The sequence below is a fragment of the Dreissena polymorpha genome, chromosome 11 (genome assembly GCF_020536995.1).
Source record: "Dreissena polymorpha isolate Duluth1 chromosome 11, UMN_Dpol_1.0, whole genome shotgun sequence".
NCBI lineage: Eukaryota > Metazoa > Mollusca > Bivalvia > Myida > Dreissenidae > Dreissena > Dreissena polymorpha.
Genome location: NC_068365.1, coordinates 4,718,126 through 4,742,047, shown reverse-complemented (window position 1 = coordinate 4,742,047; position 23,922 = coordinate 4,718,126). Strand labels below are relative to the sequence as shown.

The window sequence follows — 23,922 nt, the reverse complement described above, 5'->3', positions numbered from 1 at the left end:
TGTGAACGCTGTTTAAGCATGAATAAACCCACATACCAACTGAAAATATTTGCATGACTCATCGGCATATGTCATATAATCATAATTGTATAAATATCATGAACATTTGTGAAATGTCTTTTATCACGATTACACAAATATTAAAAGTTGAATTGAACATTGAAAAATCTTTCTTTCCGTTTTTCATTATTTAAACAACAATGAAGAGAAGAATAAAATAAAAAGCAGTTTCTTTGATGATTTGTTCTATATCCTTATTCTGCCGATCATTTTCTGTATTTCATGCCGATTTTTATAAATAAAAGAGTCAACGCGCACATTTCAATACACATACATTTTTTTTATAACAATCACACGCACATATTGTCACATTTTTAACACAATCATAATTAACTGCAAAATACTTAAAAGTGTTTTGGACATACTTGGCAATACTGTTCGCTTAGAATACAAATTGCGTGAATAAAGTATATTGATAGGGGAGCATTATATATTGTGTGGCTGATATGTGGTTGATTTATCTTGCGAATCAAGTTCTCTTTGCGAAGTAAGTATAATACCGACTGAATCATCTCGATACAAACTATATATACCAAATGACGGTATTTAATCCATCTTACCGCCTTTGTATTGAACAGTGCAATAAATCCTTTATTCTCCTGGGGCATAGGATTCAAATAGCTTGGAATGATTGATAACGAGCAGTTTAAACGTGTAGACAAAACACCGTTGTTGAATTTTTGAAATGTTAGTCACAATCTTACCAGTTGACGTTTCAATGGTATACTTTTCAAGCGGATTCCATCATATCCCACCAAAAGAAAGTTAGTCATTTTCATTAATGGGATTATAAATAATAAGTTGATTGCTTTCTGATCTGAAAAAGTAAACGATTCATTGCTTTTCCAAGGTTTCTTTTGGTATTATTTTTATTAAATTGCTCTGTAAGAATACTGTCAAACTCATGCGTACGTACTTAATATCGAAGCATTTGAACATAGTAAAGATGTATGCGTTCTTTAGTTAAAACGCATCACATGGCCCTCTATCGTACCGTAATGATATAATATATTGCTAGAAGTGTCTATAATGAAAAAGGCAGACAACTGTGGAGAGACTATGCTACAATTAGTATGGGAATATATGCGATTTAAACATAGAAATATTTGTGTTCTATACGAATTTTAGAAAATATGACCAGTTAATCCAAGATATAGATAAAATAACGTTAATAAACAAAACACACAATACAAAAATGGTCAATCTTAGCTTTATAATGTAAAACAATATTCACTTTAAATTAGCGAGCATTTCTTTCTTCATTCAGTAAATGTATAAGTGTATTTAATTTTGCCGGAACATTTATCAAAACGCTTAAGGACTTAATTAGCTTATACATCGGTCAAGGAATCAATCATTATATATCTGCACCAGTTTCGGATCAAACTTAAGCGAAATCGAATTTCGTGCGACAAAAGCTACAATTCAACCTGATAGCTGACAGAAATTCGATAGCTTATTTCCGCATTTCTTTAGAGATTATTAACATTCGTCTATTGGTTGTCATTTATATTTCATCGGTTATATCATTTCAAATCGTATTATTTATGCGGCACAACGTAGAAACTTTTATAAATATAAGTATGTTTTACCTGAGATGGTTAACATCTTTTCGTATAGTTTTAAATAGTTAATGAATACAATTACATGAATATAATGATTGCAAAACTATTAAACAGTCATCAAGAAAGGTTAATACGTGTTTGCCCGGATCGGTATTTTACTCCGTGAGTTGATTATGTTTTGCAAAAATGAACGTTTGTAATGCTCATATTGTTCTTTTTTAATTAAAAAGAAAAACAAAAACAAATGCTATGTTATTTTATGTTTTTTTCATGTAATCAAAACTAACTTTATGTATTTCAATACATTATATACAGTGGGATAATACACTGTCATAATTTGGATTCATTCAATATTGATTGTCTGTCTAATTGGAAATATCAATAACAATTACAATAAAGTTTGAATAAACTTTTTAGATACAATTTACCGAAGTCCCCGTTGTTGTTTACAATCCTGATTAAGTCTCCATTTGACGTTGAAATAGAAAGACACACATGGCAATTATAAGTGGCATATTGTAGTGAAATATGTATTCTTGTAATCGTAACATATTCAATCATTTTCGACATTGAGAATTGAGACTAATGATATTCATACGTAAGGGGGAGGTAAACTTATCACTTTGTCGTCATCTATTACGTAGTGCTAGTTTGTGTGAGAATGACATGTATGCTTTAACAATTATTTTCGGTATAGTATGGGTGTTCTAGTAATCGCTCGATGACACGGCTTGCTACGGCGTACGGCTCTTTTTGGCTTTTGCAATTATTGTTGCATTGCGATTTTTATATAATATGTTGCAATGGAAAGTCAACGGTACGGCGTACCAAGAATGTATTTTGCTATTTGCGGTGGCTTTAGCGATTGCGCGTGTAGTATATGTTGCACCGGACAATCTATGGTACGGGTACCGATAATTTGTGTCCGGTTGCATTGGCCTTAGCGATTGCCCGCGTATAATATCTATTTCCAAACCAGCCAGGCATTCGTTGAGATAGGCATTGCATAAATAAATGTGCACCTGTTTTGAAGATCTTGCGAAATAGCATAGCATGCGGTGCATTATCTGGTGGCAATGATTGCATAAACGTGAAACTAAATCCATTGTTCAACTGGGATTGAAGTCTATCTTTAGGGCAGTACTTTTGGTAGGCTCGGCGACATGCCTCAGTTGTAGTGCTAGTCTAAAGCTGAGGTTTTATTTACCCCAACGCGTCTGGTGTATATTATTTTCTGCTTCTTGGCCATTAAATACCATTTATCATTTTGTATTGTTCCTTTCATATATGTTGTATTGTTTAACGATAGATTATCAACATGTGTTTGCAAAATGCAACACATTACAAAATTATAATACACATGTAATTACAAAGTTGGCTTTTGTAGTAATTATTCAGCAGTTCTTGCTCTTTTTAATAAATATGCACATAACAAGTGGATGTCACCATAGGATCAGGGATCCATTTTATTAGTAGGCTACTGTAATCGAACGTTCATGATATAGACAAACGCTAAACGATGGTTACACTTTGTAGTCCAATAAACAATAAAAGGAAGTAGGAATCGAATTTTGGTTAACAAAAAGGGTACTAAGTTGCTTTCTGGAATAAATACTTAACATATATAGAGAAGCAAAATAAACAAACATCATCCAATAAACAAAGGATGGCACGTATTTCCAAGTTGCGGCTTCGTGTTGTACAGATTTTGATTAATCCTTATTCGATGATTAAAACTCGCCGTTGTAGCCTTAGATAACAGAAATAAAGATTATTGAATCGCCTAGCAAACGCTGCTTCATTGAATTTACGTCGCATCTTTTTTTATTCGACGTTTCCATGGTAACACATGCGTGCGTCTTACCAAATATCCACAAAAAGCTAGTAGATAGCAGAGGAACGTTCAATAAGATCAACACATTGCGAAAATTGCTTTATGTTCCAAAATTGGAAGTGGTTGAATGATTTCCCAAGATATTTCCCTGTTTCTTGATTGATTCATGAAAATGCAGTGTACGAATAAAAGCTACTTTTCTCGACTAACTAATATTTAAGGATAGAATATGTGAATAATCAACAAGATTATTGTTTGACACAATAATATAAAACATCAAAACATTTGAATGCCAATTCACTTGGCTTTTGTTTTTATATTTGTGCTACATGAATACTTGCACAATTCAGTTTGTTTGTAGCTAGATGCAGCGAATCGGTGTTCTTAACCCTTAAAGCGCTGGAGCCGAATTTCAAAGGCCTTTGCAAACAGTTTGGATCCAGATGAGACGCCACAGAACGTGGCGTCTCATCAGGATCCAAACTGTTTGCTATTCTGATAGTATTCTTTGAAAAAAATCGAAGAAAATGCTTATTTTAGAAATTCTGCAGACGACATTTTAGCAGACGACAAATTTCCCAGCATGCAAAGGGTTAAACTGCAGTGCCTGTTGTACACACATTAGCATATCGGTAAATGGTTGTTCGACTCATCTTAAAGCGTTTCAGATTACTATGTTAATTGTAGGATATTTAGACGTTCCGCTTCGTCTTTTTATTAATACACAGCTATGTATATGTAATTAAGTACGTATTACTGGTACGAGGTGTTGAATTCGAAGCGGAACATATGTGTGTTAATCATAAATTACAATAAAATAAAACCTTTGATTCAATGTTGAATCGACAAAGTTACTTTTCAAATTGACAACAAATGTTTTTTTTCTACTTTTTTCAACATGATAATTGCATTATCCAACATTGATTCAAATGTTTTTATTTATATAACCTTATCGGTTTCTAAGTGTTAAACGTGACTATAAAATCAAAATTTAATTGCTGTTAAGTACACATCGTAATCATAAAATACGTGTGAAACCAGTCAATGCAGTTTGCATTTCGACCAGTTTTTAATTCAAATAAAACAATAAAACCAAGATTACCATAGTTTGCTAACTAAAACAATCTATTTAAAGTTCATTAGTTTAATACGTCTTCATAAATTTTCATTCAACATCTATATGCACACTAAATAACCTTTGTTTAAACATAGATAAGAACCTATATTGGGTAAAATAGACGATTCTCAAGTAAGAATTACGTTAAGTGATGTGTCTCATGCGTGACATCTTGTCTTCTATAAATTACGTCATTTAAGTTTGGCATTATTTAATATTAAACATTGATATGTAAATTCTCGTTTAAACAACCGTTAAGAATCGTGCGTTCGTAATGTCAATGATCTTTTTAATACTCTTTTTTTTCCAGAAATTCTTTTTTTTTGAGTATGCTTAACTTATATTTTGTTCGTATATTTTTTCAATATGCAACGCAGCTTAATAATATGTATTGCTAAAGCCCAAATGCCGGCTGCCGAATCAATAACACGAAACTGATATTGACATTAATCTATAGTCAATCATGTCTCTAAACAAATACAATCCCCAATTCCAAAATGTGCTTAAAACTTAACTTTGCATAAAGATTTAACTGCGTGCGCATCTTACCGACGAAAACCATGACGGCGTGCAAATAAATAATTCTGATGTAATAATTAAATATACAGTTGCTGCATATACGATAACTGATGATTTCAATGGGTGTAATTTAGAAAGTATACTGTTACTCTTTTTCAGAAAGACGCCTGGGTAGATTGGTTCATATTGATACAATTGTAATATTTAATGAATAACTCATTTGAGCCCGGTTTTTCCGTCCAGCACGTTTTGGATACATCCAAAAAAACCTGTAAAACATCAATTTTATGAAATATATATTACACATGTTGTGGCCATATTTGATAAGATTGACATAAAACTTGTTGATAAATATCATAAAACTACCAAGTTCTACCCTGCTAGTACAAAACTTTTTAACAAATACATGCAGATTCTGGACAAAAAAGACATACCTTTTATAGTGCCCATGAGTTCCTGTTTCCATCACTCTACTTTAACAACTTGGGCTACTTATCTTTATTTCGATATAATCAAAAATGTTATTTTTTTAATTTAAAACTTAAAAAAGGCACAAACCTATACAATTTTCAGATAGACAATCATTATTTGTTATGCATGGTGACGTAACAGTTCGTGTACAATATGTTACGTCTTGAATTCAGATCTCAAACTGTTTTGACATGACTTGTGTAGCGTCTACAAATGATTTGTCGAGGTCGAAACGCATTGATGACATTCAATGCCGTTTATTTCAACGAGAATATTTTAAAATTGCGTATACAAATCACGTTTGCTAAGTGGTGTCCAATCTGTTACGTCATTATGTTACCTTAATTGCCGATTTAGGAAATACAGTTGGAAAATGATGTAAGAAGTTGAAAATTACTCTTGGATGATATGAACGGCCTTTTGTTTCAAGATGGCGGACGCCGAGGCAGGAGTGGGGTAAGCGGGAGTTGTTTGCTACGTCTTTGATAACAAAAAAACCCCACTTCTTCGGTACTTTGCAGCAGCAGAAACAATAAAAACTATTTTTTTAAGTATTTCAATTTCATTGCAATTTGAATACAACTATGAAAGCTCCAAGATTAAAAGAAAACTCCTGTTATTCGATATGGAAGTACCCCACCCAAGATACCGAAAATGCTTTTCTGAGAATTTGTCAACTATGTTGCTTAATACCAGGAAAGAATAAAGTGGAAGAGATAATTGAAATTGTATTAAAAAATTATTTTACTTATACCGTATTTATTTTAATAAGACAGCTCTAACATATAATAACTTTAAAAAAAAACTTGCTTGGATGTAACTTGGACATCAGATTTTTCATTCATTTTGTGTGTCCATGATACGTCGTGAAATTAATATATATTAATAGATGTATAAAAGAGCAATTTGTTATGTTTTGCTCACAGGGTAATTTTGATAAGAACATTAATCAATTAATCTGCAAATATTTTGCTATTGTAGTACCACTTTATGTAAATATTACTTTCAGGACAAACAGGGACGCAAAATCAAGCATGATTGTGTCTTAATTACATCTCAGTTTGTTATCTTTAACAAAAGCTGAAATATGTTCATGATGATGTAAATATCAGCATTTTTTTAAATTTTATGGGCAACACTATTAAATTCAGTATGATTTTTATTTGCTATCTTATGTCGGATATACACTTATTAAAGGGATCTTTTCACGCTTTGGTAAATTGACAAAATTGAAAAAAGTTGTTTCAGATTCGTAAGTTTTCGTTTTAGTTATAATATTTGTGAGGAAACAGTAATACTGAACATTAACCATGCTCTAATATAGCCATTATATGCATCTTTTGACGATTTTAAAACCTAAAAATTATAAAGCGTTGCAACGCGAAACGATTGAATAATTTGGAGAGTTCTGTTTTTGTCGTTAAATTTTGTGAAACTACGAAGATTGCTTATATAATGTATAAAATACGTCAAGAATGTGTACTCGGCGGAATAGCTCAGTAGGCTAAAGCATTTTTACTTCAGGACTCTGGCAGGACTCCAGGGGTCACTGGTTCGAAACCTGCTCCAGGCAATGTTCTTTTCCTTTTTTTAGTTTTTTTCTTGAATTTTTACTGGAGCTTTTACGATCCAATGTTTACATTTATCAATATAAAGCATTTAATGAATAAGTTAAAAAATGCCAAAATCTGTGAAAAGGCCCCTTTAAAAGATGTAACGGTGACTTCAACTTTTGCGTCCATGTTACTATGCAGGCAGCAAATGAGTGTCCATTTTACATATTGGCCTTTATCATCATACCTACGTATTATAATAAATGGCAGGCATCCACGAAAAGTTTGTGTTGTATCTTAATCATTGTTTAACTAAATGAATCCTTATTTTTTTTACTTAAGTATGTCTGTGCTCAATATATTGGCCATTGACTGTAATGATGTAACTTGACTCTTTTTTTGTGTGTCCATGTTACTTCAATGTACTAACATAAGTCAGATATGGTGTCAAAATTACATCTTGAGATTTCGTGAAGAAGAACAGCTTATACTGGTGAGATTGCAGACACATGAACGTCATAATCATGTGTAAAACTGTTTTAATTCATAATGTTCAATTATATAATGTGTTTGAAAATTAAGATTTTTTATTGTTTGATGAGAGAAAATCAAAGATGATACTTGACACCACAATATGGTGTCCATGTTACTATCATTTGCTACTTAATTTGTCCATGTTACATCTCTGATCGATTTACTTTAATAAGCAGAACTATGCAGTTGTAGACATTTATTTTTAAAGATTTATTTCTTGGTTGCAATCAAAGCTAGCTTACTTGATATAATTTCTATAATAACTTAAAATCACTTTAGGATAGTACTTTTTGTATAAGTGATGCAACATGAAACCAAAGATACCCAATTGTAATTAAAAACACTGATTTTAGATGCTTAAAAATATAGTCAATACTTTACTTAAAATAAGTTATGGACTGTATGCTTGAAAATAATAATGTCGTGTCATGTAGATTACTTTAATGTATATGCTACACCAGGCAAGACTCACACATATTGTTTTAAAGACGGAGCGATACACCAGAGGTCCCCTAGAGCGATACACTACAGGTCCCCCAGAGCGATACACCAGAGGTCCCCAAGATTGATACACCAGAGGTCCCCCAGAGCGATTGGCCAGAGGTCTCCCAGATTGATACACCAGAGGTTCCCCAGAGCGATTGGCCAGAGGTCCCCCAGATACATACACCAGAGGTCCCCCAAATTATTACACCAGAGGTCCCCCAGAGCGATACACCAGAGGTCCCCCAGATTGATACACCAGAGGTCCCCCAGAGCGATACACCAGAGGTCCCCCAAATTGATACACCAGAGGTCTCCCAGATTGATACAAAAGAGGTTCCCAGAGCGATTGGCTAGAGGTCCCCCAGATTGATACACCAGAGGTCCCCTAGATTGATACACCAGAGGTCCCCCAGAGCGATACACCAGAGGTCCCCAAGAGCGATACAATTAAGGTCCCCCAAAGCGATACACCAGAGGTACCCCAGAACGATACACCAGAGGCTCTCCAGAGCGATACACCAGAGGTCCCCTAGAGTGATACACCAGAGGTCCCCCAGATAGATACACCAGAGGTTCGCAAGATTGATTCACCAGAGGTTCCAAAGAGCGATACACCAGAGGTCCTCAAGAGCGATACACCAGAGGTCCCCAAGATTGATACACCAGAGGTTCCCCAGATTGATACACCAGAGGTCACCCAGAGCGATACACCAGAGGTCCCCAAGATTGATACACCAGAGGTTCTCCAGAGCGATACACCAGAGGTTCCCCAGAGCGATACACCAGAGGTTCCACAGATTGATACACCAGAGGTTCCCCAGAGCGATACACCAGAGGTCCCCACGATTGATACACCAGAGGTTCCCCAGAGCGATACACCAGAGGTTCTACAGATTGATACACCAGAAGTTCCACCAGAGCGATACACCAGAGGTCCACAAGATTGATACACCAGAAGTCCCCTAGAGTGATACACCAGAGGTCCCCAGAGCGATACAATCGAGGTCCCCAAGATTGATACACCATATGTTCCCCAGAGCGATACACCAGAGGTCCCCCAGAGCGATACACCAGAGGTCCCCGAGAGTGATACACCAGAGGTCCCCCAGATTGATACACCAGATGTCCCCCAGAACGATACACCAGAGGTACACCAGAGCAACACTCCAGGGAGCCCCAGAGCGATACACCAGAGGTCACCCAGGGCATAACATAATAGTCTGTTTTATTCCAAAACATGTCGCTATTTAAAAATTCCAACTTTGATAACAGCCTAGTGTGTTAAATGTGCCATATAAATTAAATCTTGTTGAGGTTTGGAAATATTTAAGTTAGCACTATTGGCCAGAAAGTAATATGACCAACTTTTAAATTTAACGCAGTTATGACCCGGGAACATACATAAATGTGTCACATGGTAAAGAAGTCATACATGCGGTTGTGAGTATCAAGTTGTTGAAAAATTTTTGTTTTTAAGTTTAAATGAGTTGAAAGTCCCTTTTATATTGGAGTTCTTGCTACATACATACAGTTAGGGCCAAAAAACACTTCTTCGAAAGGGGCCATTTTTCTTCCCCTTAACCAAAAAGGCCCTTTCCCCTACAGAAATTTCTTTAAAGACCTCGCATTTTTCTCTAAATTTCAAATCTACCTCAGTATTTTTCATTTCCCAAAGACAGCAAAGTGTGTCTTTTTTCCCCCAAAAATAGGCTGTTGCACTTTCCCCAAAGTTGGTGTTTTGGCCCTGTCAGTAATTGTTAATACTTTTACTTGTTTTTTGTTGTAGTTACTGAGTTCAAATTGCAGGACTGTACATTTGCTTTAAAACTAACTTGCCAGAAACCACAATAAGATTGGCTAGCTCAATCATTAACCACAGGAGTTTAAATCAGAGTTAACTCTGCATTGGAAATTGAAGTTATTTACTGTAGAGCACTGGGGTATAAATCTCTGTTTCATTGATACTTTTTGTTAACAGTATTGTTATCAATGCATTGGAGAAATAAGTAGTTCTTGAGGCACAAATATTTACAATAGTTGTATTCCAAATGGGCAGTTACTTCTTATAAACAACATTTAACCTTGACTGTATTAAAGATGATCTTTTCAGCTGTTTGATTTCAAATACTTTCAACACACTTTATTATGACCTATATAGACTAAGCCGAAATAAGTGCCCTGTCTTTTTGGTTAAAGATTGTACAGTTTCTTGTTCAAATGTTAAATGAGTGAATGATTTCAGGTGGACCATTGGCCTTATGTGCGCTCCTTTAAACGCTACAACAACACAAGCCTATGGAGTGAATGTGACATTCTACACCCCATACTCAGGGATGATGTTATTGACAAGGTGGATGTCCCAAACATTACTATGAAAGGTTCCAGGTTATATTACCGAAAGTAAAACAGTCAATTGTAAATCTAATGTACATATATGTAGATGACTGTATGTAGATGAACATTCACAAAGTTAGTTGCAGAAAAGGAAAAAAGGAGAATACTTGAAATCGCACAGAAAATGTAACTTTTGTGAACCTTTGTAAATGTTGACAGTGAACGAAATTAAACAGAATGAAATTTGAGATTTCAGGAATAACCTTCTATACAATGTACTTGCAATTTACTTGCAAATACATTGTATATAAGGTTATTCCTGAAATGTATACTTAGTATTAAACCTTAATCCATTCAATAGTCGAGCCATATCATTATCAATTCTCTTTACATGATTTTGAGTCCGAGATTCCTGGTTCCTGATTCCCGTCATTTACCCTCGGACAAGACAGTTCTTTTTTCATATTCATGTTATTTCCCGTTACGAAGATGGAATAAAAGTTTGATAAAAGTTTCTACTTAACTTTTGAGTTTTACAAAAAATAAATATAGTTTTTTTTCTTTGCAAACACAACAGTACGCATTTGTCACACTGACTTTGTTCCTTCTCTTTATCTTAACCCCAAGGTTGCATTGTGTTTGCAGATCCTTGTTATTTGTTGAAATGGTTAGCACAACATCCATTCACCATGCAGACTATGTTACAAGCAGATAAACATGCTACAGAGGGTGACTAACAGCCAGTAGGTGCATACAGAAGGATAAAGAGGTGCATACACAAGGATCTACAGCTATTCCACACCAAACATGTTATATATCACACAATAGGAATTTATTAAATCCACAATTATTCTGTCGGTGTCTTGTGTAACATTATGAAGTGTTTGAAAACATGTATATCTGGCATTTAAGCTATCAAAGTGTATTAAATAAATATGCAGGAAATAAATAGTGATGAAGTGTTCCATTAAATGCACTGATTTTTCTCAAATAAAATAATAATATGATTGAAACAAGTATGTTTTAGTGTCCAGTTACATCATGGAGACTAGAGTTGGGCAACTCTTGCCACTCTACATAAAAAACATTAACAATGTACTGCGTTAATGCAGATGCCTAGAAAGAAGCTGAAGTTGGTTTATTTTACAAAATACTGTTTTTCATTTTGCTTTTTTCAAATGTTTAAGACAAAGTTTCCAGCGTTATATGATATACTTTGAACAAAAATAAATTGTCTGTTTTTGCAAAATGCCTTAACATATTTTTTTTTCAATTTTTTAAATCGTAGAACTTTCCACAAACGCTGCCCTGAATAGGGCTGCAACAGGTACCGGAAATATCCGATGATATCGGATCGAACTTCAGATTCGCGGGTACGGATCCACTCCTGGAAATTAAGGTTCCGGATATTTATTTTCATAGTTGTCCTAACGCTGTTTTCACAAGTAGTGTTTTATACAGAGTGGTTCTGTTTAAAAGATAAGTCATACGTGTAACAGTCGATATTTATTGACGAGTGACAGTCAAATAGCAGATCATTCGAGATCCTTCGGCTTTTATTGTATAAGAGTGTCATTGGACATTTCGTAATGAGCCCCGAAATCATGGAAGATTTACACGTTACAAATGCAATTCCTAATGGCATTAAGTAAGTTTTCAATCCTTATTGTCTTTCTGAGTTGTATTAAAAACAACGGTAGTGGATCCAGTGTGGCTTAAAGGTTATTCAGGTAAATTTTGCATAATTTCGCGATCTGTCAAATTGTGTTCCTGCATCATGTAGTGTCTTGAAAGCATCTTTCGTCATAAACTAAGTTTAAATGCTATCTTGTGATGCAAGGAAACTCAGTGCCCAGTGAGAGAATCTTCTCCACAGCAGGAGACCTCGTCAGTGCTCATAGGGCTTGCCTGGACCCGGACAATGTTGATATGTTAATTTTCGGGAAAACAAACATCAAACTGTGTGAACAGTGAAAAGTGTATGTTAACGAGCAAACTATTAAGTGAATAAACCTTTAGGTTTCGTTTTGTTTTGACATTGCTATAATTTTAAACGAGAACTTTGTTATTTTTTTGTAAATAAATGTTGAATGCTTTGTAGTCAAATTATAGTTCTAAAACATTAATTTCTTTCATTTAGACATACAATTCTCATTTTCTCTTATCTGAGGAATCCGGATCCGAAAAACTGTAAGAAACTATATTTGGATTCGGATCCGAACAATTTTTTTGGATTCGTTGCAGCCCTAGCACTGAACTAAAATTTTGTGGTAAACACACAAGCTTAAAATTCGCAAATGTTTGACACCAAGCTATTAACGATGTAACCAACAAGTGCTGGACGGAAAAACTGGGTTCGTTTGTATCAAGCATGTGATTTAGTAACCCGTCCGCATGTAACCGGTGTAACTTCCAATCTAATCTCTAATGCACAAAGTTTCAGATGGGGTCAGTTGTATTTATTTGTGATCGATTTTACCTATGTATTGTTCCGAATCGGACGGTGAGATGAACTGTTTACAAGCCATGAAAAAATGACCTAGTTCGCATAAAAAAAACAAGACCCGCTAGTAGGTTACTTTATTCATATTTGCATGTAAAAAGGGAAGCTATTTCAGATATATTTGAAATTTGACTATTCTTGTGTAGACACTATATTCAAAATACTAGCAAATGGTGTGTTGCACAAAACAAACTTCAGAATTCATATAATAATCGTTGTTTGTATGCCAGTTTTACAAAATAAAAAGGTCAGTATTCATCCAAAACTCATCGCATGGCACTTGGACATTCTTCAGCTGGGGGCGTTTAACCATAATGTTTACAATAAGCCAAAATACCAACTGGCATTAGTTGGATAACTAATTGCCATATCTAATGAAGCATTATTTTATAAAAATCTGAAAATTAGCAAAATGTCTTTTATTACGCTAACACAAATATAAAAAGTAAAATTGAAGATATAAATGTCTTTATATCGGTTTTCATCAATTAAACAACAATTAAAAGAGGAATAACAAACAATCAGTTCATTTGATCATTTTTTCTATATATGTCTTCAGTCGAGCATGTTTTTTTATAAAATGCCTCTTTTTATAAATAGTTGAGTTAACGCGCACATATATATATATATATTAAAAAGCATACTCAAATACTGAAACATTTTGAGAACACAGTCATGACTTAAAACATCTTAAACGTAAATTTGGACATACTTGGCAATAATGATCGCTTATAAAACATATTCCATGAATCAAATACATTGATAGGGATGCATTATTTATTGTGTCGCTGATACGTAGTGGATTCATCTTGCGAATCAAGATGTTTTTGCAAAATAAGTATACTACCTACTTATTCATCTCGATAATAATCATATATACCAAATGCTGGTAGGTAATTCATCTTATCGCCTATGTATTGAACAGTACAATAAATCACATATTCCCTACGGGAAATGCGTTGTAATCGCCTGGAATGACTGATAACCGAACTATTGAAACGCGACAACAAAAAGCTTTTGTTTAATTCTTGAAATGTTAGTCAAAATATTACAAGTTGACGTTCCCATTGTAAAAGCTTCAAGTGGTTTCCAGTATATTCACTTAAATGAAAGCTAGTCTTTTTCATAATTGGGATTATAACTAATGTGATGATTGCTTACATTCTGAAACTAAAACGGTTCACTGCTTTCACAAGATCGCCCTTGATGTTTTTGATTGAATGAAAGTGTAATAAGACAGTTAAACTCGTTCTTACGTGCTTAATATCTCGACATTTGAAAATGAAATAGTTGTATGCGTTCTTTAGCTAAAACATAGCCCTCCGTCATACCATTATAATATTATTATTGTTTGACGTGTCTATCATGAAAAGAAGATGCAACCGGTGGAAAAATTAGGTCCAAAATATGTTTACAAAGAAATACTTGTGTTTTATACTGTTTTTCTTTGAACATTTGCCCAGGTAAACTAAGTTTCAGATACGATAACGTTACTCAACAAAACAAATGATAAAGTAATTGTTATTCCCCCAGATGTTCCCCAGAACGATACACCAGAGGTCCACCAGAACAACACTCCAGGGAGCCCCAGAGCGATACACCAGAGGTCACCCAGGGCATAACATAATAGTCTGTTTAATTCCAAAACATGTTGCTATTTAAAAATTCCAACTTTGATAACAGCCTAGTGTGTTAAATGTGCCATATAAATTAAATCTTGTTGAGGTTTGGAAATATTTAAGTTAGCACTATTGGCCAGAAAGTAATATGACCAACTTTTAAATTTAACGCAGTTATGACCCGGGAACATACATAAATGTGTCACGTGGAAAAGAAGTCATACATGCGATTGTGAGTATCAAGTTGTTGAAAATTTTCTGTTTTTAGTTTACATGAGTTGAAAGTCCCTTTTATATTTCTTGCTACATACATACAGTCAGGGCCAAAAAACACTTCTTCGAAAGGGGCCATTTTTCCTCCCTTAACCAAAAAGGCCCTTTCCCCTACAGAAATTTCTTTAAAAACCTCGCATTTTTCTCTAAATTTCAAATCTACCTCAGTATTTTTCATTTCCCAAAGACAGCAAAGTGTGTCTTTTTTCCCGAAAAAAAAGGCTGTTGCACTTTCCCCAAAGTTGGTGTTTTGGCCCTGTCAGTTATTGTAAATACTTTTACTTGTTTTTTGCTGTAGTTACTGAGTTCAAATTGCAGGACTGTACATTTGCTTTAAAACTAACTTGCAAGAAACCACAATAAGTTTGGCTAGCTCAATCATTAACCACAGGAGTTTAAATCAGAGTTAACTCTGCATTGGAAATTGAAGTTCTTTACTGTAGAGCACTGGGGTACAAATCTCTGTTTCATTGATTCTTTTTGTTAACAGTATTGTTATCAATACATTGGAGAAATAAGTAGTTCTTGAGGCACAAATATTTACAATAGTTGTATTCCAAATGGGCAGTTACTTCTTATAAACAACATTTAACCTTGACTGTATTAAAGATGATCTTTTCAGCTGTTTGATTTCAAATACTTTCAACAAACTTTCTTATGACCTATATAGAGTAAGCCGAAATAAGTGCCCTGTCTTTTTGGTTAAAGATTGTACAGTTTCTTGTTCAAATGTTAAATGAGTGAATGATTTCAGGTGGACCATTGGCCTTATGTGCGTTTCTTTAAACGCTACAACAACACAAGCTTATGGAGTGAATGTGACATTCTACACCCCATACTCTGGGATGATGTTATTGACAAGGTGGATGTCCCAAACATTACTATGAAAGGTTCCAGGTTATATAACCGTAAGTAAAACAGTCAATTGTAAATCTAATGTACATATATGTAGATGACTGTATGTAGATGAACATTCACAAAGTTAGTTGCAGAAAAGGAAAAAAGGAGAATACTTGAAATCGCACAGAAAATGTAACTTTTGTGAACTTTTGTAAATGTTGACAGTGAACGAAATTAAACAGAATGAAATTTGAGATTTCAGGAATAACCTTCTATACAATGTACTTGCAAGTTACTTGCAAGTACATTGTATATAAGGTTATTCTTGAAATGTATACTTAGTATAAAACCTTAATGCATTCAATGTTCGAGCCATATCATTATCAATTCTCTTTACATGATTTTGAGTCCGAGATTCCTGGTTCCTGATTCCCGTCATTTACCCTCGGACAAGACAGTTCTTTTTTCATATTCATGTTATTTCCTGTTACGGAGATGGAATAAAAGTTTGATAAAAGTTTCTACTTAACTTTTGAGTTTTTCAAAAAATAAATATAGTTTTTTTCTTTGCAAACACAACAGTACGCATTTGTCATCCTGACTTTGTTCCTTCTCTTTATCTTAACCCCAAGTTTGCATTGTGTTTGCAGATCCTTGTTATTGGCTGAAATGGTTAGCACAACATCCATTCACCATGCAGACTATGTTACAAGCAGATAAACATGCTACAGAGGGTGACTAACAGCCAGTAGGTGCATACAGAAGATAAAGAGGTGCATACACAAGGATCTACAGCTATTCCACACCAAACATGTTATATATCACACAATAGGAATTTATTAAATCCACAATTATTCTGTCGGTGTCTTGTGTAACATTATGAAGTGTTTGAAAACATGTATATCTGGCATTTAAGCTATCAAAGTTTATTAAATAAATATGCAGGAAATAAATAGTGATGAAGTGTTCCATTAAATGCACTGATTTTTCTCAAATAAAATAATAATATGATTGAAACAAGTATGTTTTAGTGTCCAGTTACATCATGGAGACTAGAGTTGGGCAACTCTTGCCACTCTACATAAAAAACATTAACAATGTACTGCGTTAATGCAGATGCCTAGAAAGAAGCTGAAGTTGGTTTATTTTACAAAATACTGTTTTTCATTTTGCTTTTTTCAAATGTTTAAGACAAAGTTTCCAGCGTTATATGATATACTTTGAACAAAAATAAATTGTCTGTTTTTGCAAAATGCCTTAACATATTTTTTTTTCAATTTTTTAAATCGTAGAACTTTCCACAAACGCTGCCCTGAATAGGGCTGCAACAGGTACCGGAAATATCCGATGATATCGGATCGAACTTCAGATTCGCGGGTACGGATCCACTCCTGGAAATTAAGGTTCCGGATATTTATTTTCATAGTTGTCCTAACGCTGTTTTCACAAGTAGTGTTTTATACAGAGTGGTTCTGTTTAAAAGATAAGTCATACGTGTAACAGTCGATATTTATTGACGAGTGACAGTCAAATAGCAGATCATTCGAGATCCTTCGGCTTTTATTGTATAAGAGTGTCATTGGACATTTCGTAATGAGCCCCGAAATCATGGAAGATTTACACGTTACAAATGCAATTCCTAATGGCATTAAGTAAGTTTTCAATCCTTATTGTCTTTCTGAGTTGTATTAAAAACAACGGTAGTGGATCCAGTGTGGCTTAAAGGTTATTCAGGTAAATTTTGCATAATTTCGCGATCTGTCAAATTGTGTTCCTGCATCATGTAGTGTCTTGAAAGCATCTTTCGTCATAAACTAAGTTTAAATGCTATCTTGTGATGCAAGGAAACTCAGTGCCCAGTGAGAGAATCTTCTCCACAGCAGGAGACCTCGTCAGTGCTCATAGGGCTTGCCTGGACCCGGACAATGTTGATATGTTAATTTTCGGGAAAACAAACATCAAACTGTGTGAACAGTGAAAAGTGTATGTTAACGAGCAAACTATTAAGTGAATAAACCTTTAGGTTTCGTTTTGTTTTGACATTGCTATAATTTTAAACGAGAACTTTGTTATTTTTTTGTAAATAAATGTTGAATGCTTTGTAGTCAAATTATAGTTCTAAAACATTAATTTCTTTCATTTAGACATACAATTCTCATTTTCTCTTATCTGAGGAATCCGGATCCGAAAAACTGTAAGAAACTATATTTGGATTCGGATCCGAACAATTTTTTTGGATTCGTTGCAGCCCTAGCACTGAACTAAAATTTTGTGGTAAACACACAAGCTTAAAATTCGCAAATGTTTGACACCAAGCTATTAACGATGTAACCAACAAGTGCTGGACGGAAAAACTGGGTTCGTTTGTATCAAGCATGTGATTTAGTAACCCGTCCGCATGTAACCGGTGTAACTTCCAATCTAATCTCTAATGCACAAAGTTTCAGATGGGGTCAGTTGTATTTATTTGTGATCGATTTTACCTATGTATTGTTCCGAATCGGACGGTGAGATGAACTGTTTACAAGCCATGAAAAAATGACCTAGTTCGCATAAAAAAAACAAGACCCGCTAGTAGGTTACTTTATTCATATTTGCATGTAAAAAGGGAAGCTATTTCAGATATATTTGAAATTTGACTATTCTTGTGTAGACACTATATTCAAAATACTAGCAAATGGTGTGTTGCACAAAACAAACTTCAGAATTCATATAATAATCGTTGTTTGTATGCCAGTTTTACAAAATAAAAAGGTCAGTATTCATCCAAAACTCATCGCATGGCACTTGGACATTCTTCAGCTGGGGGCGTTTAACCATAATGTTTACAATAAGCCAAAATACCAACTGGCATTAGTTGGATAACTAATTGCCATATCTAATGAAGCATTATTTTATAAAAATCTGAAAATTAGCAAAATGTCTTTTATTACGCTAACACAAATATAAAAAGTAAAATTGAAGATATAAATGTCTTTATATCGGTTTTCATCAATTAAACAACAATTAAAAGAGGAATAACAAACAATCAGTTCATTTGATCATTTTTTCTATATATGTCTTCAGTCGAGCATGTTTTTTTATAAAATGCCTCTTTTTATAAATAGTTGAGTTAACGCGCACATATATATATATATATATTAAAAAGCATACTCAAATACTGAAACATTTTGAGAACACAGTCATGACTTAAAACATCTTAAACGTAAATTTGGACATACTTGGCAATAATGATCGCTTATAAAACATATTCCATGAATCAAATACATTGATAGGGATGCATTATTTATTGTGTCGCTGATACGTAGTGGATTCATCTTGCGAATCAAGATGTTTTTGCAAAATAAGTATACTACCTACTTATTCATCTCGATAATAATCATATATACCAAATGCTGGTAGGTAATTCATCTTATCGCCTATGTATTGAACAGTACAATAAATCACATATTCCCTACGGGAAATGCGTTGTAATCGCCTGGAATGACTGATAACCGAACTATTGAAACGCGACAACAAAAAGCTTTTGTTTAATTCTTGAAATGTTAGTCAAAATATTACAAGTTGACGTTCCCATTGTAAAAGCTTCAAGTGGTTTCCAGTATATTCACTTAAATGAAAGCTAGTCTTTTTCATAATTGGGATTATAACTAATGTGATGATTGCTTACATTCTGAAACTAAAACGGTTCACTGCTTTCACAAGATCGCCCTTGATGTTTTTGATTGAATGAAAGTGTAATAAGACAGTTAAACTCGTTCTTACGTGCTTAATATCTCGACATTTGAAAATGAAATAGTTGTATGCGTTCTTTAGCTAAAACATAGCCCTCCGTCATACCATTATAATATTATTATTGTTTGACGTGTCTATCATGAAAAGAAGATGCAACCGGTGGAAAAATTAGGTCCAAAATATGTTTACAAAGACTAAAAAAAATACTTGTGTTTTATACTATTTTTCTTTGAACATTTGCCCAGGTAAACTAAGTTTCAGATACGATAACGTTACTCAACAAAACAAATGATAAAGTAATTGTTATTCCAAGTCTTATAATTGTACGATGATATTCGCTCTAAATAAGCGAGCGTTTTTTCTTCATTCTATAAATGTTTATTTAAACGTCCAGTAAAACTTACGAACACGCGTAGGGGCCATGTGGGCTAATACATCGCTAATGAACTGAATCATAATATATCTACATCAGTTTTGTATCAAACGTAATCGAAATGGAATTTCGTGCGATCAAAGCTACAATTAAAGCTGATAACGGACACAAATTCGATAGCTCGTCACCGCATTCTTTTTAAGAATAAAAACGTTCGCCAATGGGTAGTAATTTGTATTTCATCGGATATATCATTTTAATTCGCATTCGCATTCGCTTCACAACGTAAAGACTTTGATGAATTTTAGTTTTTACTATCTGAGTGCAATAATATAAATCAGTTACCAGGAAAGCACAATATGTGTATTCCCTCACCAGTGTTTTTAAATCCGGCTTTGGATTATTTTGTTGCAAAAGCGAACGTTTGTGAACACTCGAATTATATATTCAAGCACTTAACAATGCTATGTTAGTTAATGTGTTTTTTTTTCAAGTCATAACTAGGCATTTTTTAAATCTATTTCACTACATGATCTACTGTTGGATAACTCACTGTCATAATTTGCTTTCTTTTAATATTGATTATCTGTCTAATATCAGGTCAATTACATTAAAAACTATTTATCAAAATCCTCTTTAATTTTTTAAAATCGTGATTAAGTCTCAAGTTTACTTTGAATTCGACATGGCAATTGCACGAGACATATTGTTGTGGAATATGTTTTGTCTGATCGCAATAAATATTTTTTTTTTTTTAGAAATGACTTGCGACTCATAATAAGCATTTTTTTTACGTTTCCACGGGAAGTATACAACACTTGCGTGTTTATATTTTCTTGATTCCACTTGTTAAAACTGTACGATCATTAACCCATACATAATTCATTTATCTAATAGGTCTTTCTTGATCGGCATTAACGTTCTTATTATTTAAATTTGTTAATAAAATAGTTCAGTAAAATGGGGCAAATTAAAGTAAGATGGCGGGCAACTTCAAATGTCTGAGGAGCCATACTTGTTCGGTTGTTGTTTTATTCAACTCTGAATGAAGAATAAACTAAGAAAAGTAAATATGCGCGGAAAAAAAAGTCGTATCAAAGTTTCGAAATCTTAAGTTCTTACAATAAGATCATATCGGCGTTGTTTTGTAGTTACACTGACGATAATCAGTATAGTCCAATAACAATTTGCCTACAAAAGATCAAGTTAAACTGCATTGCATTGATCATTTACTAACCACCGATGTTCTACTCTTTAGCACCAGACGGAACAAATGCGATGCAAAGCACACGTGCAAGGAAAATTGGATAGCTGGGAATCAGTTTATTTGTTTCTTTTAATAACAACATGTTGACGACATACTGTAAGTTGCAAATCGTCATAGTTTTTACTCCACAAAGTTGATACAATAATAATACACGTGTCTACGAATAAATGATCAATAAAATGTGTCCTTTGGAAATCTTGTACATCACACAATTACCCGTTAAGGAATTAGCACCAGCTAATTTTCTAAGCATCGCTTTATAAATGTATATGACTCCGACATTTTCATACTATTCTTTATTAATTAAACTTCAATATAACGAAGTGAAACTCCAGCTACTGGAACAGTATGGCATTCTTAGAATAACTAATTTGTTGGGCCTTTATTTGAGGCAAGAAACCAATTGCTTAAAACTTAATATTTAGGGCAAATGAAACCGTCAGAAATATTATCAGAGCATACGTTCATATTAACTACCGCTTGTCTTTTATATTTGGAAAGTTACTCATGCACTGTTAGACGGGTAACGTATCATGCGAACACTTGAGCTTGGTGTGTTTTGTGAAGAATTACCTGAACACATTCCTTGTGGATTTGTGTTGAAGTATCTTATAACCAAGCTAAATCCTTCGCATACACGCCATCAACACGTGATTGGATTATATCAGACATTTCCAAATTGAATTTACGTGTGTTTGTGTCTCATCCCCTTAATCTCTAATGCTGACGGCTTTGCCAAAAACACGAACCGTTCTTGGAGTCGTCATAGAAACCACTCATTTAAAACTCCTGGATAAGACGATCGGAATTGCCTAAGGAATACAAATTCCGTTTTCCTAGAAGATGGTGCTATTTGTTTAATTTCTTTCGAATTAGATCCGGAAAGTTAAAATAATTGAATAATGCAGGCAAGTTAAGACATAAAATACACTTAGCCCTTCTGATTAGGGTATTGATTAAGGCCTTTGTGGTTGAAATTTTGTATTTTCTTCATTTACAATATATATATATATATATATATATATATACTTAAACAAGTTATCTCGAAAAATATTATTTAACACCTTCAACATTATCAAGTTTTGTATAACTTTCACGATATTAAAACAATTGCTTTCATAACTATTTTATTTAATGATATAACATCGATATGATAAACAATTATATATATCAAATATACACTGTCATCACAAATACTACCCTGGCGGTCTTTTCTACAAACAAGAGGTAATGTTCTTGTACTTACATATATAGATAACTTCAACAGGGTAAATTCAATGATTCAGAACAAATGTATTCTTTAGAAGAACAAAGTTCTGTTTATTGTGCAGTTTGTTAGCTTGGCTCTTAGAATTTTTTTTATATGTCGGCAACAAATATGCAATAGCAATAATCAATTGTTTTCTTTTAATTCTTTACCAAACATGGGGACGCAATTGGTTATTCGATATATTTTATTCGTATGAATCCTATTTTTGTATGAAGATCTTTACTTCTTGTCTTTTTTCCAGACCTATATTTAGCAAGTCTTTTCAATTATTTGGCCTCTGTAGATCTTTCTGAAAGATGTATTTTGTATATATTTAACCTTCGTCTCGTGTCGAATGTTACAAATCTGTGGCTCCAGTAAACAGAAAATATTACCCATTGTACAATCGCAGTGCATTTTTCAATGCTCACTCTAAGTGTCAGTGTCAGCTATGATAAATTTTTCACTGAGTGTATTTGACATGTGTTACAAACCCCACACTTCTTTTCACGGCCGTAAATCACGCGCGCCACCTCATTTTTGAGATGCATTGAGAAATGAGCCAATGCTACTTCCGAGGTGGAGCTCAGGCCCAGATGTTTTGAAATTTGATGGATTATTTTACGAGATAAGGTTGTGTATGTTTTTTTTTCTCAACATATTTCGCAATATTTTTTTTATCGGCTAATGTAGTGCGATTCAGCGATTATAAATTCATCCAAAGATGTACAGAAACAAACAATCCAACCCATTTCGAAACGTGAAGACCTTTATAAGTTGTGGCATGGTAGAATTCGTAAAAGCAAATTGATGTCTGTTCCTGTGTGACGAGTTAAGTCCCAGCCAATTAAACCGCTCATTACATAAAGCTATTGCGTTGAACCTGTACACATGAATGCGTGCACAAAAACATCGACTTCTAGCCGATCTAATAGATAACTTTGCATTGGTCAAAAAGAGATGGAGCCAATGCCAAGGAGGTGGCGCTCAGATTAGGAGGTGGCGCCAATGCACATTTATATCTATTATAATGTCAAAAATTATATGCTATGGTTTCCCTAATGTTTACGGGTAATTGTTTGTAAGTTGACTACTTCAGCACATTTGAGTCTCGTGCGTTTTTAATTAGAAAAAGTAGGTTTCTAATAATGCCTTGATGGATTTAAACGTTCGTCTTCATACGATAAGAACATTTATCTTGTATGATACAAAAAGGTTAACGGAAAAAGTCCGAGCTATTTTCATGTTTTGGAGCTGATAGTGGGAAAAACAATATATATGAGCCTTGTTAAAATTCGTTGACCTTGGCCTTTAAGTATATTAAGCATTTGGATTAAGGGACACAAATCATCGTTTGAAGCAAATATTATCTGATATTTATTTCGTGAATTATCATACTGAATACCGATATATCTGTCGCTGAATTATTCTGATAATGTTGAACATTAAGTTATTGGTTTTACTGAGTATGTCACATATTTTGTATATATCGTACAATATGTTTTATTCATGTTGGTGACTTCTTAATTGAGTTGATTACTTATTTTCTGGTTTAAAAAACTACATCTCATTTATTATTGAATGTGCTTA

The 23,922-nt window shown here is 33.8% G+C and overlaps 1 protein-coding gene across 1 annotated transcript; it reads left to right on the top strand.

Moving 5' to 3' along the window:
- Positions 1–5,996: 5,996 nt before the first annotated feature.
- Positions 5,997–14,603, top strand: LOC127851175 (uncharacterized). Its single transcript, XM_052384799.1, has 6 exons — positions 5,997–6,017; positions 8,185–8,472; positions 8,673–9,047; positions 9,177–9,287; positions 10,382–10,524; positions 14,510–14,603. Exons 1-6 carry the CDS (start codon positions 5,997–5,999, stop codon positions 14,601–14,603), a joined length of 1,032 nt encoding a protein of 343 aa, XP_052240759.1.
- Positions 14,604–23,922: the final 9,319 nt, after the last annotated feature.

What these genes read in the sequence shown, in the direction of transcription:
- LOC127851175 (XM_052384799.1), top strand. Translation starts at nt 5,997, where the DNA reads ATGGCGGACGCCGAGGCAGGA. An exon ending in CCCAGAACGATACACCAGAG is followed by an intron (nt 9,288 to 10,381) that starts GTACACCAGAGC and finishes GAATGATTTCAG; the next exon opens with GTGGACCATTGGCCTTATGT. An exon ending in ATTACTATGAAAGGTTCCAG is followed by an intron (nt 10,525 to 14,509) that starts GTTATATTACCG and finishes TTATTCCCCCAG; the next exon opens with ATGTTCCCCAGAACGATACA.